Source organism: Felis catus, chromosome D3 (assembly GCF_018350175.1).
Source record: "Felis catus isolate Fca126 chromosome D3, F.catus_Fca126_mat1.0, whole genome shotgun sequence".
NCBI classification, from domain to species: domain Eukaryota; kingdom Metazoa; phylum Chordata; class Mammalia; order Carnivora; family Felidae; genus Felis; species Felis catus.
Genome location: NC_058379.1, coordinates 85422409 through 85441624, shown reverse-complemented (window position 1 = coordinate 85441624; position 19216 = coordinate 85422409). Strand labels below are relative to the sequence as shown.

Sequence of the window (19216 nt, the reverse complement as noted above, 5' to 3'; positions counted from 1 at the left end):
GACAGAGAAAAACAGCATAGACCAAAAGGTACTAGTGAGTGTTCTCCCAAAAAAAAAGAAAATATAAGTTACAAATATAAATATAAATATATACATACAGATAGATAGATAAATATATATTATAATATCTCTCTATATATGGGAGAGATGGAGAGATTTATGATAGGAATTGGCTTATGAGGTTATGGAGAGCAAGAGGTCCCAGGATCTGCAGTCGACAAACTGGAGAACCAGGAGAGCCAATGGGAGTCAATTCTAGTACAAGCCCAAATACCTGAGAATTAGAAGACAAAGGTATAATTCTCAGTCTAAGTCTTCAAGCCCAGAGAACCAGGAATGGCGATGTTTGGGGCAAGAGGAGACGGACGTCCTAGCTCAAGCAAAGAACAGATTCACCCTTCCTCTGCCTTTATGTTCTATTCAGACCCTCAGTGGATTAGGTGATGTCTGCCTGCACTGGGGAGCTTCTTTACTCAGTTTACCTATTCACATTTCAAAGATATACCAGAAATGTTTGTCAGAGATCTGAGCACCCTTCAGCCCAGTCAAGCTGACACATAAAACTAACCATCACAAGTCCACCTCTTGGCAACTCAGCATCCATATGCATCACTTAAAACCACATTTAATCCTCAAATAAAGACAAAAACAAGGACATGATTCCATCGAACATGATGCAAGTTTTCGAAAATCCACTAATCATTACTCCAGAAGAGGAAGCAAAGTCCTGAATGATGTTTACTCTTCTCCTGATATCCCATAACTTAAATACTCTGAAGTAAACTTAATCATGCTTACATACATTCTATATCGACATAGAATCGACACATTTTATGTTAATGTCAGGCAATCAGAAAGAAAACATAAATATACAGAGATAGGGCTGTCTGCTGGCAGACAGATGGACAGGGAGAGAGGCATATTCACAGCAAATTAAGGAACAAATACTCACGACACTACACTGCTCATTTCTGTAACGACAGTGCTCATTTCTGGTTGTAGCTACCTTCTTCAGTCATCCATTCTGCATTCCTCTTGTGTTCAGCAAGCACACAGATGGTCGTGGTTCTTTACCTGGTAGGATGACCCGAACCTCCATTCCTGAACGCTCAGGACCATTACTAATCCTGCCTGCGTTGGCAGTTTTCCAACTGTAGTTTTCCATCAGCCATAATCGCAGGGCATGGTAATCCTAAGACTCCCTAGGGGACCTCCTGCGTTCCTGATACACTCCTCCTCATCTCCATGGTAGAGCACTAGTCCAATTACCCCCTAGTAGTCAGGACCAATCACCCCAGCCAGTACGGGAACAGGTATCCACCAGTTGATTATAAAAACTTAGAAGGGGAAGTGAAATCATGTAGGTGATGGTAAGTAGTCAAGAGAGGGGAGCCTTTTCTCTACTCAAAGCATGCATCCCTGTGGACGGCCAGCTACTTGACCACAGCTCCAAGGGTGCCTCCATCTGTTACTCTTTCCTTGTCAGGAAGAGGAGGAGTTATCTCACTGGTAAATTTAAAGGGGAAATTGGGCATCTGTCACCCTGTTCCTTCCTCTCCCGTTCTTTGGGTAAGAGATATCTGCAAGAAGTACACCTTGCACAATCTTTCTCAAGCACAAAGGATGAAGAGTGAAAGGGTCTCACGGGAAACACAGCTTTCACCTGTCCAGCCCATCTGTGGAGATGTAAATCAAGCTCTTTAATACGGATTTTAGGATCAGGAAGCTCACTTTCCTTTAAATAGAAGTTTTACCAAGAACAATAAAAGTAATACATTAATTGATAGATTTACTCACAAGATAACATATTCATAAGTAAATCTTACTAATTAGGTATCATATTGATTCTTGCAGCAGAAACTAGTTAGATGGTTTTAAAATTCATTTTCTTTTTCTTTTCAAGTATATAGCTTGAATACACTTCCCAACATTACTTACAATAAGGTGTCACTGTGCAAATGAGTACTTGCCTGCGGGTTCTCAGTGGAAATAAGGTACACCACTCCCAAGCCTGGAGCACAAAACATCCCCATATGATCCTCATTCTCTCTTTTTTCTAATCTTGGTCAGATGCAGAGTGTTCAGCTGCATGACTTCTGAGAGCCCAGGGGACAGAAAGTCACTGTATAGAAGGAGAAGGCTGACTTTCAAACACATGTAGAAAATGTATGTGAGTCAAAAATTACCATCTACTGGGTCCTATCTACTGAAATCTGGGGCATTGCTTGTTAGAGCAGTTAGGGTAGAAAAGAGTGGTATCCTTATCAGGCATCCTTTGAAGTTTAAACGTCTGGTGGTTTAACCGGGTGGGTTTAGATTTCCTTAGACGTCCAATTACTTGGCAAGCAGCTCTACTCGAAGTAAAAGGGAAGTCACTTAAGTGTTTGAAGCAAGGGTATAATATGATCCAATTTCTGTTTTCAGAAATATCACTCTGGCAACTGGATGGAAAACTAAAAAGGTCAACGGTGATGGGTAAAAGACCTGGCAGGAGGGGGCAAAGTAGTAGATCTGGTGGTTATGACTGGGGAAATGGCAGAGACAGAAAGCAATGGCAGGAGCTACCGTGTATGGCTAGAACTGGTAAGATACATTAATAATTTTGGCCATTTCTATGGGCTATTTCTTTAAGCCACAAAAATAGCAAAATGAGGCAGTTTTGAACTCCCAACTGTACTAACACTCCACCATACACCTATTTCAAATAAATATCTTCAAGGACCCTTTCCTTATGTATACAGAATAGCTCCCATACTGGCAAAGGAAACAAAAGCATAAATGAACCTTTGGGACTACATCAAAATAAAAAGCTTCTGCACAGCAAAGAAACAACCAACAAAACTAACAGATAACCTCCTGAATGAGAGAAGATATTTGCACATGACATATCCAATAAAGGATTAATATCCAAAATATATAAAGAACTTATACAACTCAACACCAAAAAAATAAATAATCCAATTAAAAATGGGCAGAAGACATGAACAGACATTCCTCCAAAGAAGACATCCAGATGGTCAACAGACACAATATCACTCATCATCAGGGAAATGCAAATCAAAACCACAATGAGATATCATTTCACACCTGTCAGAATGGCTAAAATTAACAACACAAGAAATAACAAGTGTTGGCGAGGATGAGGAGAAAAGGGAACCTGGTGCACCATTGGTGGGAATGTCATTTTGTACAGCCACTGTGAAAAATACGGAGGTCTCCCCCAAAATTAAAAATGAAAATACCATTTGATACAATAATTACACTACTGGGCATTTACCTCCAAAATTGAGAATACTAATTCACAAAAATACACTCTTACGTCTACAACAACATTATCTACGATAGTCAAGATATGGAAGCAACCTAAGTGTCCATTGATGTAATCTTTCAAAAAGTGAAGGTATCTTCAACCAAACTCAATTAAAAAATAATAAGTAAAAAGAAAAAAGAACTTTTTAAAAATCGCATTTCGGAAAGAAATTGAAGGTATTAGTGTAGAATTTTAGCTACGTTTAATCCTAATTCTAACCTTCAATTTCCCCCAAATCAGAAACGTGTTTTGAGGTATTTGAGATAAGGCATTACTGTCAGCTCTTAGTGCCATAAAGACTCCCCATGAAGCTTGTCTTTATAAATATTTAATATAAATATTTATAAAATAACATTGTAAATTATAAACTACTAGAAACATCATTATTACCACAAAAAAACAAAAAACTCCTCAATAAAATCCTTAAAAAGATGCTGGTAAAAGCACAAAAATTTTCAAAGCCAGATTGCATTTCATTTTTTTCAGTTTGAGACCAATTTTAAAATGTTATCAGTATTTTCCACGTATGGTAAAAGATATCTTCCATTCTGGAAAGGATCAGAGTCATTTATTGTTAAAGCAAAGATACCATAATTATTTATAATCAATATCGCTTCCATGAATATTTGATTCTCTAGATCATGAGATTTCATGAAAATGATCATCCCAGAAAACTTGCAATTCATAATGCCATTTCAAATCAATACTTACAGACCTGCAAAGGGAAAGCTGAATAAGTATTAAATTCAGCACAGGAACAGCATTTGGAATATAATCATCTCTACTACTCATTGTTTTGGTTGCATTTGAAATACTAGATTTTACAATTAAATTCTTATATTGACTCTACTCTAAATATCAGTGATTTAAGAATGATTTTCCTCTAAAGATGCCAGATTTTAAAATACATTTTTAAGAACCTTGGTCTATTAAGCACATCTGTTTCTGACTCTAAAAATTGCTAATCTTTCCATAAGCAGTTCCTGGCCACATATGTATTTGCTTGTAACAGTTTCAGGCATGTAAAACAGAATTACACTCGTATTCAGAACTTTCTATAGATGAAGAGCTACAGTGAAAGTGAAGATCATTTATCATAATTATTGAGAGGTAGAGTAAGAAAAGAGAATTCCTATGAGGTTCCAAAGGACGCATCATGGCGTGATCCCTGATTGTCAATCAAGTGTATAAAAACTTTGAATATTTTACACTTATAATTACTCTACAAGGCCATTTCCAAATGTGCGGTCAAATTCTTCTCCTGTTATAATCTATTACAAAACAGTTAAACAAAGGATACCTAAACATTACGTGTGACAAAGTGTTTTTATTTATTCAGTTTTTAAATATTTTTAAATATTCCACAATATCTCTAAAGTAATTTAAACGTATGTGCATCCCATATCTTTTCAAAAAGCCTTTAAGAATATCACCAATTCTTTTTAGGGAGTGGAAAGAGACATTTAAAAAAATAATCTCATATAGATAATTCAAACAATGTGTTTTTCTTTATTTCCGTTTAAATCAGCTCTCTATCATCTAAAGTAAAACTCTTTTTTTATTCATTGTTACTTTCCTTCAGTGTTCAAACCTGTAGTTGATTGAACCGAAACACGCACTCAAAGTTTAAATAGTTGAACAAGTTTCTCACAACAATCTTGAGGTTTCCCCTGTTCCAAAAGCTCTATAATTTTATCTAGTAAAAGGATCACATATGGACTAATATATATTTCTGTATAGGTGTGAAAACGTAGAGCCATTTTACACCCATGCTGCATTGGTTTTATTTTTTCTCATTTATAAAGCTTTGTTAATTTAAAGTAGACATGTTCCCCGCTTAACGTCAAAAATACCATCTTTGACGATAAAACATTAAGCGTTTTAAAATATACGTATCACTGTGTAAACCAACTGAAAACCATGACTTCTCAAACACAGTTGCACAGACATGTGAAATTACTCGAATAAAAAGCATTAGGAAACTAACGTTATCAAGTCTGCACCGTCCACTAGTGGCAAGAGATGGTAAATGCATGTTCCTCGTAAAATTAAATTTAAAACGAATTCTCTCTTCAGTATTAGCTTTCTCAATCAAATTTAGAGTCATTAGAAAGGGCAAATACATGTGTACTGTAAACATAACATGATTATTGCGTCGTGAACTATTTTTCCTGCATAACATTCAATTACTGTCAAGAATCATACCCAGAGACACCACGTTCAGTTAGGTACCTGTGAATATAAATACCATGGATCCATATATAAAGGCATGTGTGTGCACACACGCATACACTGTGTATGTACCTAAAGTCTGAACGAGAAACGAAGTCACTCTGACCACCTCACATGAATCAACAAAGGAGGGGGAAACTTTATGTAGCTTGTTAGCTTTGTTTCACTCATCCTGCACTGCGGCTCTCCCTGAAATTACCTTTGATTAATAAATGGTTTCTAAGCAGGAAATATTTGCTTAATAGTATGAGGAAAAGCTCTCCCTCCTTTGAAATCTCAGTGATCCACTGTGTGAACAGAGCTGACCATATCTGAACCTTGTGATGACACTGCCCCGTGGAAGTCAGAACGCCCGCGTAGGATTCAGAAATCAGGCGTATGCGGACAGCTGAGGCTCCTCAAGCAATTTTAGCAAATTTAAGTCAATGACTCTAAACTTTACCACTTGCTGGAAGAAAATCTTAAGCAACATTCATGTGGGATTTCATAAACAAAGAGAAACACTGCTTACCACCTTTTTTTTTTTTTTTTAACAACTGATAGAACAGCACTTTTGATTAAGGCACAATTACATAATTGATTTAGATAGCTTCCTCACACAGCTGTTCAGCATGTATATGGTTTGTGTGTGTGTGTGTGTATACATAATATATGATGTTTAATACATATTATTAATATACATATAAATACACACACACACACACAACTAAATGTTTACTCGAAGAATTTGGCTTGCCATTATTTTGTATTTTTCTTTTCTTTGCTCATTTTCTGTCCCACTTACTTACCTGGAACGATGCTTTAGTACACGGAAGATATACAATTAATATTGTTTATACCATAAATATTAATAAATCATTGAAATGGGAAAGGTTTATGACAGCATTTTATTGATGAAAAAGCAAAGGCAAAGTATAAAGGCAAGTAGGCTGATTCTGAATTACTATAAAGTCAATATGAAAAGAACCCAAATGCACTTGAGATGAATGGATATCTTCAAAGTGCTTCATAAAAGAACAAGATAATATTGTTTATTGTAAGTGCTATGATATAATGGCTTCTTTAGCAGAGTCCCCTCACAAGTTCCTGGAATGGATAATTAATGCTGTCAGGCTGATCACTGAAAATATGTGTTATTTAGAACAAGATTTCTTTTTTCTTTTTGTTCAAAGTTTTGTTTAAATTCTAGCTAGTTAACATATAGGGTAATCTTGGTTTCAGGAGTCATATTTAGTGATTCATTACTTACACATATTACCCATGCTCATCACCAGTGCCCTCCTTCACACCCATCCCCCATCTAGCCCATCCCCCACCCACCTTGCACTGCGGCTCTCCCTGAGTCTGAGTCTCTATTTTCTTTCCCAGATGTTCATCTGTTTAGAACAAGATTTCTTATGGGCTGAGTCTGACCGAGTTCACATGAGCATGTAAGTTCAAATACACCTCTTATGGAGGAAATTCAATTTTTAAACCTTTCCTCTTTGTGGAGGTTTCTGCCCACTGGCTTACACATCTAAACCGAGAAAACGGGCAGTTTCATTTCTTTCCCAACACTGTTCGTCTCCATACCTCTTTCAGATTTTTTGGCTCTGAGTCTTTCAGTTCTTCATATTTCCATTTCCATACAGACAAAGCTGACTCCAGTCGTTCTATTTCTTTTTCCAAAGATGAGCGCTTTCTAAATAAAGAATTAAAAGCAAAACAGGCTTACAATTTAAAGACAAGTTTAGGAACACATTCAGTGTTTTTATTTCCTGTTTTCATTATTTTTATATTTGTATACGACCATTGTAATCACAGGAAAACTTTTCCAGCTTATTAACAATTACAAACATTGAATAAAACTTGGTTTAATTTTTTATTCTGTCACTTAGCATTAGAGTAGGTTAAACATATTTAATTTGGCTTTGCCTGTATCAAAATATTTAACTTTCTGCCTGCTTTCTCCTATATTATTCATGCATTTGTCTTATTATCTCATTCATATTATTTCTCCTTGTATAGGAGGATATATATATATTTCTAATTTTAACATGGCTTCTATCCAGCTTCATATTGTGACTATACATGAATGAAGAATCCTTTGATATGACAGAGAATGACAAGGAGTCTACATAATAATTTAAGAAATCAATTATTTACTGGGGCTATAAAAATACTTTTTAAATATTTGCAATTTTGTTTAATGAAGCAATTTCACTGGGATCTTTATTTAAAATAATTGACATTAATTTCTCCATTTGTAGAACAAGTGACTCAGTTAGAATTGAAATCTGGTCCTTTAATATCTCAATTATCGATTTTTTGTATGCCCATATGTCTATCAGAGTGAGTCACTGAAAATAATTGTTTACTATGGGTCGTAATTAGCATATATTGACCTTTGCAGATGGACAATCCTCATTTGTGTAGTGCATTAGATTAGTGCTTAATAATGTTCAATCTCTTTTCTCTACTCCCATGGACAGAATTGCTTTCCTCAACCCTTGCTTCTAGTCTTTGACAATGGGATATTAGCAGATATGACAGACGCAGCTGTTTGAAAAGAATTTGTGTGGTTGGGCTTCTTCTCTTATGCTTCAGCCATCACTGTGAAAAGAGTTTTCCCTCGGGAATTGCTGTCCCCAAATAAAAACATAAAGCAGATCTGAGCCCAGCCTTACCACTGAGCCAAGCCCTGCTGGTCAAGTGGAGGTCAGCTGACCCCACCTTTTTTGTACCCATATGGGCAAAAAGAATAGTTGTTTTACGACACTGAAGAGTGTGTGTGTGTGTGTGTGTGTGTGTGTGTGTGTGTGTGTGTTGTTTTGTTTGTTTTTTCTGCAGCAAAAGATAACTGACATAGAAAATGACACTTAAGGGGGGGGGGATGCTACAGTAGCAAAAATGAAAAATATGTAGACTTAACTTCAGGACTAGATTGTGGGCAGAGGCTGGAAAAATGGTGATAAAACATAAGCAGCTGGAAAAATAGTGATATGTGTTATTTAGTAGTGAAAACACATGATGAAATCATCACTTGCAGTGTTTTGGAAAATGGAAAATGTGAATGATATCACCAGTGGAATGCTAGTGGGCACCATGTGGCCGAGCCTTCAAACGTGTTTATACAATTTATACAATAAGAGGTTTTACCCTCTTATATTTTGGCTACAGCAATAAGTACATACCAATGCAGACTTACTGCTCCCAGTGGGGGTAGGAGAGATATGGATCATAACCAGTCTCCCCTGCTCCCCTGCAGAGTCCAGTCAATATCAGTCAGCCGTTAGTTGGCTCACAGACTCCAGCTAAGTAAAGTCTGAATGTTGTATACCACTGAGATTTTGTGGCTGTTACAACCTTATCGTAATTTTAATTAACCAATGCACACACTTGGGTCTAGTTCCATGATAATGTCACTAGAAGGATCTTAGAACATATTCACAGATCTAAAAGATGCACCCAGAATCAAAATTGAATGTCATTTACATAATTATGAGAAATATGAATCTTCCAGGAAGCAACACTATGAAAATAATTCAAAATAGAATTAGGTCATAAATAGTTTAATCCAATGAATGGATAAGCAGCTCATTAAAAAGCTATGTAACTATATTTGCATGAACCAAGCCATGGAATTGAAGAGATGTCTCAGAATTAGTTAGAGTTTAACCTCAGAAGACTCAGGTTGCAAAAACATCCTCACTGTTAATAAGACTATAATTTTAAATCTCTTATTAACAGCAAATATATAAAATTAACCAGCAAAAGGAGTCAATATAAAAGTTTAGGTCCTATGAACACTGCCTATGAATGTCTACAGATCCAGATTAACAACCTCAGCCCAAAATCCTGATAGAAGAGCAGACCCAGCCAGCTAAGGACACCCAAGTTATTTATGAAAATATTATATTCTCAAAAATTTTCAGTAGAATAATATAAAAATTTACTTGAAAATTTGAGAAAAGTCTACATTTTAAATTTTATGAATTCAAAATCATACATGTTCAGATCACTGTCAGTTTTTAACATTACACTTTAATAAATCAAATGCTAACATGAGCAGAAAAAGCTCACATTAACACAAAAATGATTCATTATTACTACTGAATAAATGTCGATCTTCAAAAATGCCACCAAAAATATTGGGTTAAATATTCCTTTAAGGTTTTTATAAGAGGTTCAAAAAGAGCATTTCAAACTACATATTAATTGAACATTTCATCTTAGTTACAGTGAAACATAGATGCATTCTAAAGATATGATTATATCTAGATTACATCTAGACTTATAACAAGTAGTCAAAGCCAGTTCATGAAATAAAAATAATATAATTTTCCCAAGTATATTAAAATGAATATTCCTATTACCTTATTTAAGACAAATTAGTAACATTTAAAATGTAGTATTATTTATCTCTTTAAGTATGCATCTTAAATACAGTAACTTATATTTATGGCTTACTGAAATAAAATTATGCATTTTTATTATGTAAAATGGTACCATTTAGTCAGGGAAGGCAGCAGACTGGCAATTCATAGAAACTTACTTAATGATAATGTGATACTTGGATATTTTTAATATGCATTCATCAAAAAATATTTTGTGACTCAATGCAAGCAAAGTTGAAGGACATATGGACATTGTACACTTAAATTTATGCAGCAGGGGGCACCCTTTAAATTCTTAATTTCTGGCCGAATCAATTTATTCTATATTTTAGAGAGATTTTCAAAATTGATTAATTATACAGTTAAATTTCTAATTGAAATTTAAACTATCAGCATGCCATTTGAACTACAGGAAGGCAAAGAAAAATCCTAATTTACTCTAAAAGATACTGCATATTTTATGCACAAATTCTTCTAAAAATAATAAGATAAAGCTCAGCAAAAATGTAGTATCTTATATACGATGATATAAACTTTTAAAAATCTAACTGCTAAAATATATAAAAGTTGCAGAACTAAAAGCTATTGTGTAAACCAAGAAGATTTTTATGGAAAGATATGATATTTCTATGCAATATTTTCATATTTTGTTAACTATCACAATCCTATAATAATTTGGCATACAACTTGAACATATATATAGAAAACAAGATTAACCAAAATATTTTTCAAGGATGAAAATTCCTGAAACATTAATATTTGGGAATAAATATTAATCATTTTTGAACTGTGTGAAATTTCACTGTAAAATATGTGGTAAGTATTTTCCTAAAGGTCTATTAACGTGAAGTGTTTTGGCCAGGCAAAAATAATTAACCTGTAATAATATCTAGAAACCAGTTTTTCTATTAATCCAAAATGTAGAGTTAGTATCCACTATAAATAATTTTAAAATGTTTTAAAATATGCTTTTAATCAGCAACATATTTTCCATTTTGTGATTCTACTCCCAAGTGCTTATAATTATATCCTGGAGCATTTTTAGCACCTTTTAGCAAATATCCATACATAATTTAAGTAGAAAAGAAATGAATTTAAAAAAAAATTTTAATGTTTATTCATTTTTGAGAGACAGAGCACGAACAGGGGAAGGGCAGCGAGAGAGAGACACACACACAGAATCCAAAACAGGCTCCAGGCTCCAAGCTGTCAGCACAGAGCCTGACGCGGGGCTCGAACCCACAAACTGGGAGATCATGACCTGAGCCGAAGTTGGACACTCAACCGACTGAGCCACCCAGGTGCCTCAGGAAAGAAATGAATTTAAAAAATACTGTAGGGGCACCTGAGTGGCTCCATCCGTTAAGCGTCTGATGAAGATGAAGCCACAGGAATCTTCCCATCAGCATGTCATTGAGGCCACCAGTTAGGCACAGACAACCAGCATGACCTCAATACCATCAACTCCAGGTGTGGGACAGTTTCACCAGAGAGCAGAGACCACTGCTGCCTCTGGGATCAAGACATAGTTACTGCCGCAGCCTCCTCCCTCATCAGGATGGATTCCGGGCACTTGCTTCTTGGAGCATTAGCTTCTGCTAAAAAGTCTAGGTGGCTACATCTGAAAAGCTGTTCCTATGTCAAGTGTCTGTGCCTTAATGACAAGGGAGACTCAAGTTGAGACTTACTAGCAATGTTGCAGTCTCTGCAGAGAAGTAGACTCAATTTCCTTCAGCAAGGAAATACCCAAACACAAAAGGTACTATAGAGTAAAAAACAAACAAACAAACAAACAAACAAACAAACAAAAAACAGTTGCAAAAGTAGAGAAAAATTAACTTGAAATGGATTAAATATAAGACTGAAAATGTTAAACTCCTAGAATAAAGCATAAGGAAAAAACTCCTGGATAATGGTATTGGCAACAAGTTTTTGGATTTGACACCAAATGCATATAAAACAAAAGCAAAAATAAGTGGCAGTATATCAAGCTAAAAAGCTTTTGCACAGAAAAAGAAACAATCAACAAAATTAAAAGGCAACCTATGGAATGGAGGAAATATTTGGGAACCATATATTTGGCCGCGGGTTAATATCCAAAATACACAAGGAACTCAAACAACTCAACAGCAAAAACCAACCAACCAAACAACAACAAAAAACAAACCAAAGCAAACCAAACAATTAAAAAATGGGCAAAGGACCTGAGTAGACAGTTTTCCAAAGAAGACATACAAATGGCCAAGCATATGTACAGGTGCTTGAATCAGTAATCATTAGTGAAAAGCAAACCATAACGTCAGTGAGATAACACCTCGACCCTTTAGAATGGCTATTATCAAAAAGACAAGCGATAACCAGGATTGGTAAGAGTGTAGTTGAAATGATATTGTTGGGGTGCAGTGTAAATTGGTGTAGCCCCTATGGACAAAGGTATGAAAGTTCCTCAAAAAATTAAAAATAGAACTATCATTATAATCTAGCAATCCCACTTCTAGGTAGATAGCTCAAGGAAAGGAAATAAGTATCTCAAAGCGACATCTGTACCTTCACGTTCATTGCAGCAATATTCACAAAAGCCAAGATATAGAAGCAATTGTCCATCTACAAACGGACATGGAACATGTGAGATGTGCACGTGTGTGTGTGTGTGTGTGTGTGTGTGTGTGTATGTGTACATATGTAGGACATTAGGCTAAATGAAATAAGCCACCACAGAAAGACAAATACTATATCATCTCATTTATATGCAGAATCTTAAAAAGTTGAACTCATAGTAACAGAGAGTGCAATGGTGAATGCTGGGAGCTGGGAAGTGGCGATAGTTAGGAGATGTCAATCAAAACTTTCAGTTAAGGAATGAGTAAGTTCTGGGAATCGAATGTACAGCATGAAAACTGTAGTTAACAATATCATATTGCATATGTGAAATGTGCTAAGACCTCATAAGAGGTCTCACCACACACAAAAATTAGTAACAGTGCTAAGTGATGGATGTGTTAATTAGCTTCATTGTGGTAATCATTTCACAGCGTATAGTAGTACATCACGTGTGCTTGTTGGGATGAGCACAGGGTGACATATAAAATTGCTGAATCACTATACTACATAGCTGCACTGATAGAACACTCTATGGTAACTGACTAGAATTAAAATAAGAACTTAGAAAAAAACAGTAAAATGCCATCACTCTGTACAACTTAAATACACACAAATTTTGTTTCTCAGTTATACTTCAATACAGCTAGAAAAATAAATACGTATGTATAAATAAAGGAATACACACCACAAATTACTGTTTTAAAAAGGCAAATGTGTTTACTGCATATGCCATTAGTAATAGTAAATAAATAAGTAGGCCTGACTGTCTAATCTTTAACAATATTACATTAAATAACATTAACCAGACTTGCATGACAATTTGTTCATTGTGTTCATTCAGGAATCTATGTAATCCCACTAAGATTTTCAGTCTCATTTTATTGAGAAAAAAACCACACAATTTAATGAAGCAAAGCAAAATAATTGAAGCATACTACTTTTCTTATATAGAAAATAAACTAAGAAATAAAATTGAGAAGGAGGATTGATTATAGCTCAGCTTAAATAACGCAGAGCATTTGCTAAGGAATACAGGTGCCCTCTGCAGTTTAATTTGGGAACTGGTTCTAAACATTAAACTATTTTAGAGCTCGTGGTCTCCCTTACTTAAGATTGCCGAAGTTCCTCTCCCGAAAGGTCTAGGTACACCTAGCTCAGTAAAAGGATTAGGTTCCTGTCTGTACCTCAAATTTTCTATCTGGGAAGAGTTTAAGAGATCAAAAAATGTACAAATTCTTAACACACGAGAAGGTTCCAGATACTGGATCATTATTTTCATAAAAGCGAACGGTACTCAGAGTACAAATAATAGAAGAAAGTTTCTTGCTTTTGATAAGAAGGTTCTCCATAGTGACAGTGGTGGAAATGATCCCCTGAGTTCTCTTGGCGGATTCCTGTGCTCTAGTCAGGGGAATTTTCCCACTAGCTGGGAACATAGACAAAATTACATTCACACGTTCTCCACGCCAGCCATCCACTTGCTGAGATTCCAGGAGGCAGAATTTAAAAAGTTAGATAGATTTATAGCAACAGTATATACTATGTCCTTGGGAAACATTCTCTTGTGATAGAAAAAAGGCTTTGCGATCGCCTCATGCGGACTTCATGCTAATGTTGATTCATGGACACATAACGCCCACAGGATTGTTTACTAAAGAGACAAAGTCGAATCAGAGGTCCCCTTTCCCCCTTATTTTCTGGCCTGTCTATGGCTTATATATTCAAGTTGTGGAGAACCGAAGAGTTTATGTACTAGAGAGATGGTTAACTTATTCCAAGGAAGTCAGATATATATGTATGTGTATGTGTGTGTGAGTCGGAGTGTAGCAATACTCGTGTGTATCATTAAAACCGGCCCCTCGGGGAGTTTACATGTAGGAAACAGCTGTTTCGTATGGTCTGTACTACATTATGTCAGTAAAGTAACATTGTGAGTGGGTGTGAGAGAAGTCTATAACCACTAACAAGTTAAATCCTTCAGGAAATAAAACACAGAGATTAGAGCTTGACTGAGACTTAGCTCCAGATAAAATTAATGTTAATAGGAGGCCGTGCCTAAAATTTAATTCGGTTTTTTCTCCTTTCTACTAATGTTGATTACATCTATTAGGAATTTATACTTGACGGTAGAATAAGAAGTTTTTATTATACACTCAGGTATATTATTACCGTCGATTGTATCATGTATTATAACAATCTCTTCATATGGTAAGTTGTAGACAAAGCATCTGGAAAAGGGTATTAGTGGTGGGAATAAATTTCAGAGGGACTAATGAGAAACTTCTGGCTGACAGAAAAAGAATGGCAGGTAAAGGGCTTATAGTATCTGTGAAATATTTGTGTGTGAGTAGTCACTATTCCAATCCATTTAAACCGGGAAAATTGAAAATTGAAAATTATATAATGTATAGAATTCTATTCATACTTATTTTTTTTCCATTTTTTCTGCCCATTAAGAGTCTTATAACTAAAGAGATGGAAAAATACTTATTTTCAGACTTTGGGACCACATTTTAAAGTGTATCAAATATTCCACACAATGCTAATAATTGCCTAAGGTGATCATGAAGGAATAACAACAACAAAAACATCATACTGAGTAACCCACACTAATAGTCACTTTCCCAGACATTATCTGTGCTTGATCCTCACAAGAAATTAGTGAAGGCAGGGGGTACCTGGGTGGCTCAGTCAGTTGAGCATCTGACATCAGCTCAGGTCATGATCTCACGGTTCATGGGTTCGAGCCCCGTGTTGGGCTCCGTGCTGCCAGCTCAGAGCCTGGAGTCTGCTTCGGAGTCTGTGTCTCCCTCTCTCTCTACCCTCTCCTGCTCATGCTCTGTCTCTCTTTCTCTCAAAAATAAATAAAACCATTAAAGGAAAAAAAAGAAATCAGTGAAGACAGAAGTGATGCTAAGTGACTTTTGGGACAAGGTCATTAAAATGCCATATATTTCTGTGCTCTTTTAAAAAAATTTTTTTTACATTTATTTATTTTTGAGAGACAGAGCACAAGTGGGGGAGGGGCAGAGAGAGAAGGAGACACAGAATCTGAAGCAGGGTCCAGGCTCTGAGCTGTCAGCACAGAGCCCGCCCTGGGGCTCGAACTCACAGACCATGAGATCATGACCTGAGCCGAAGTCGGATGCTTAACCGACTGAGTCACCCAGGCGCCCCTCTCTGTGCTCTTAAAATGTCCACTTTCAACCAAGCCAGTATGCTGTGAGGAATCAAAGTGGCCACATGGATAGGGCACCTGCAGGTGTTCCACATAAGACCCCAGGGGAGAACCAAAGTCAGCCACCAGATATGAGCGTGAGAGAGGAGGCTTCACATGATTCTGGCCCCCAACAATTCAGTCATCTCCAGCCTTGAACCATCCCGGCTGCAGCCTCATGTAGTGACAGATGAGTTGTCCACACAAAACCATGCTCTAGCTTCATGAACAGAATATATGGTGATTGTTGTTTCAACACTAACCATTTTGTGGGAAGGTTTGTTATGAAACAATAGATAACTGCGACATAGGCACGACGATCCATCTACTTACAAAGGAGACAACAGCACACTCTCAGCTAACCCAGTATCATGTCGCTGAATATATCAGATCCAAGGCGAAAACCAGGTCATTTAATTTCAAGTCTAGTGCTCTTTGCTCTATACCACTAATGGTCAATGAATAAAGCATCCTTTTTCTGCAATCAGTAACTCTCAAATTTTGAGTTGTCCCTTATAAATATCAGTATATTTTTCATTTTTATTGACTAGCTGAAGTCTACTAATGCTGTAAAAATTAGAAAGTACACTGGCTGTTTTAGCCGTGTACATTAACAACTCAAACATAATTAAGGCAAATCTGCCAGAGATGATGAAAACAAGATGATGAAAAAAGAATGATAAAAACTAAAAACTAACAAGCCAAAAAATGATGTGCTTTGTCATTGTTTCTGGAAATTTTCTCTGATCCTTTCTTGTCTTTGTCATATTTGGTCTCCCCTCTACACTCAAAGAGTTCTCTTTAATATTTCTTGCAGGGCTGGTTTAGTGGTCACAAAATCCTTTAGTTTTTGTCCGGGAAACTCTTTGTCTCTTCTATTCTGAAGGACAGACTTGCTGGATAGAGTGAACTTGGCTGCAGATTCTTCCCATTTCAGCACTTTTGAAAATCTCATGCCACTCTCTTCCGGCCTGCCAAGCTTGTTGAGAAAACTCCAGCCAGCTTTATGGGTTTTCCCTTGTAAGTTAAGGACTTATTTTGTTTTGCTGTAAGATTTTCTCCTTATCACTATATTTTGCAAATTGAATTACAGAATGTCTTGGTTTTGGGCTGCTTTCGTTGATTTTGAAGGGAGTTCTCTGTGCCTCCTGGATCTGGATGCCTGTTTCCTTACCCAGATTAGGGAAGTTTTCTGTTATTATTTTTTGAAAAAAATTTTCTTCTCCCTTTTCTCTCTCTTCTTCCTCGTCTCCTATAATATGAATGTTATTACTTTTGATGGAGTCACTGAGTTCCCTAAGTCTATTCTCATGTTGCATAATTTGTCTTCCTCTCCTGTTTCAGCTTCGTCATTTTCTACTATTTTGTCTTCTAGGTGACTAATTTGTTCCTCTGATTTTTTCCAGCCTGCTGTTCATTTCATCAAGCCTGTTTCCGAGCTCATTTATTTCACTCTCCATCTCTAATTCTCTTGTAACACTTTTCTCTGTTGTAAGGGTCTAAACGGCTATTAATACCTATCTATTAATAATTACTTTCAATGTAAACAGATTAAATGCTCTATTCAAAACCACAGGTGTCAGAATATATAAAAACACAAGATCCATCTATATGCTGTCTATAAAAGACTCTTTTTTGACCTAGAGACACCTGCAGATTGATAGTGAGGGGAGGGAGAAACATCTATCATGCAAATGAATGTCAAAAGAAACAGTAGTAATTCTTATATCAGACAAACTGGACATTTTTGTTCTTGTATTGTTTTTATTATGCTTTGGTGTCAGGGTTGACCTAGTGTCATGGAATGATTTTGAATGTATTCCCTCTATTCCGTTATTTGTAAGATTTTGATAAAGGTTGTCATTAAATTTATTTAACGTTTGGCAGAATTTACCAATGAAACCATGTGGTCTTGGGCTTTTCTATGCTGGGAGATTTTTGATTCCCAGTTCAACTTTCATTCTTGTTATTGGTCTAAGATGATTTCCTACTTCTTGGATTCAAGATTCATGATTCAATCTTGTGCATTTTTAGGAATTATCTTTTTTTTTTTTTAATTTTGCTTATGGTAATCTGTTCGCACAGTCTATATCTCTGTAGTTATCTGTTGTGATATTTTCTCTTCCATTTCTCATTTTGGTTTTTGAGTGTTCTCTTTTTTTTCATAATGTTAAAGCATTGCCAATTTCATTTATTTTTTTTAGAAAAATTGCTCATTACTTTCAGTGTTCTGTTGTTTATTTTGGTCTCTATTTTATTTATTTCTGATTTTTCTTTGTTATTTCCTTCTTTCACTAAATTTCAGCTAAGTTTCTTCTTTTACTAGTTCCTTAGGGTATAATATTAAGTTGTTTATTTGAAATTTTTAAAAAATTAATTAATTTATTTTGAGAGAGAGGGAGAGAGGCACAATGTGAGTTGGGGAAGGGTACAGAGAGAGGGAGAGAGAGGTAGAGAGAGAATCCCAAGCAGGCTTCACACGGTCAGCACAGAGACCAATGCAGGGTGCAAACTCACGAACCATGAGATCATGACCTGAGCCGAAATCAAGGATTTGGTGCTTAACCTACTGAGCCACCCAGGTGTCCCTGAACTTTTTTCCTTAATACAAGCATTTATAGCATAAGTTACATTCTAACATCTGTTTTTGCAACCCATAGGTTCTGGGATATTGTATTTTCTTTTTCTCATGTTTTGAGGTATATTTTGATTTGCTGTTTGATTTCCTATTTGGCCCAATGCCTGTGCAGCAGTGTGTTGTTTAATATTTACATATTAACTATTTAATATTTTAAAAAGTTCAAAAAATATACAAATATCAAACTCATATTTTAAATATTAGTACTTAATGACTAATTTTGCATAAAATACATTATCAAATGGCCAGTTTGGTAGACTTAATTTTAATAAGTTTGAAAATCAGACTTGGTTAATGGGGGACAATGATTAGCACTTACTCTCTTTCTTTCCATAAAACCTTTTGGAGCTCATCCAGATGTACCTGCAAAGCTGAAATTTCAGGCGCTTTATTCTCCAAAGGCAGGTTTATTGCTTGTGGTCTTAATGCAGATTTCAGCGTACTGTTTTCAGAAACAACATTTTTTAATGAATCAGGACAGTTAAGATTGAGTTTCATCTCTTCACTTAAGTTTAACTGGTCAATATTCAAACCTTCTTCCTGAAAAAAAAATAAAGCAGTTATTGTTAAATTTTTACATCTAGTATAGAAAAATCATAAAGAAAACATAGTTTTGGAAGGAAACAAATCTTATGATTCAGCATCAAATTCCTCTTTTCATTTCTTTATCAGTCTCTAAAGAGGTATACAACTGAACTTTAACTAACATTCCTCAAGCTTTCTTTTTCCCTTCTATGTTCTACCATCTGATAAAATATATTTCAGTCTTTGCAAATTGTTCATTTACAATGTAACCTAGGTTACATCTACCATAAATCCCATATATCACAGAAAGGCTTAAA

At 35.7% G+C, this 19216-nt stretch overlaps 1 protein-coding gene across 14 annotated transcripts in view; it reads right to left on the bottom strand.

Annotated features, from left to right (window-relative positions):
- The window catches only part of CCDC102B (coiled-coil domain containing 102B), a 201760-nt gene that overhangs the window by 71972 nt on the left and 110572 nt on the right, over positions 1 to 19216 (bottom strand). For all 14 annotated transcript variants that reach the window (XM_045041146.1, XM_045041147.1, XM_045041143.1 and 11 more), the window contains 2 exons: positions 18694 to 18914; positions 7115 to 7223 (listed from right to left, as the gene is read on the bottom strand). In XM_045041146.1, the coding sequence (XP_044897081.1) occupies positions 7115 to 7223; positions 18694 to 18914 (330 nt within the window). The remainder of the gene's footprint in view (positions 1 to 7114; positions 7224 to 18693; positions 18915 to 19216) is intronic.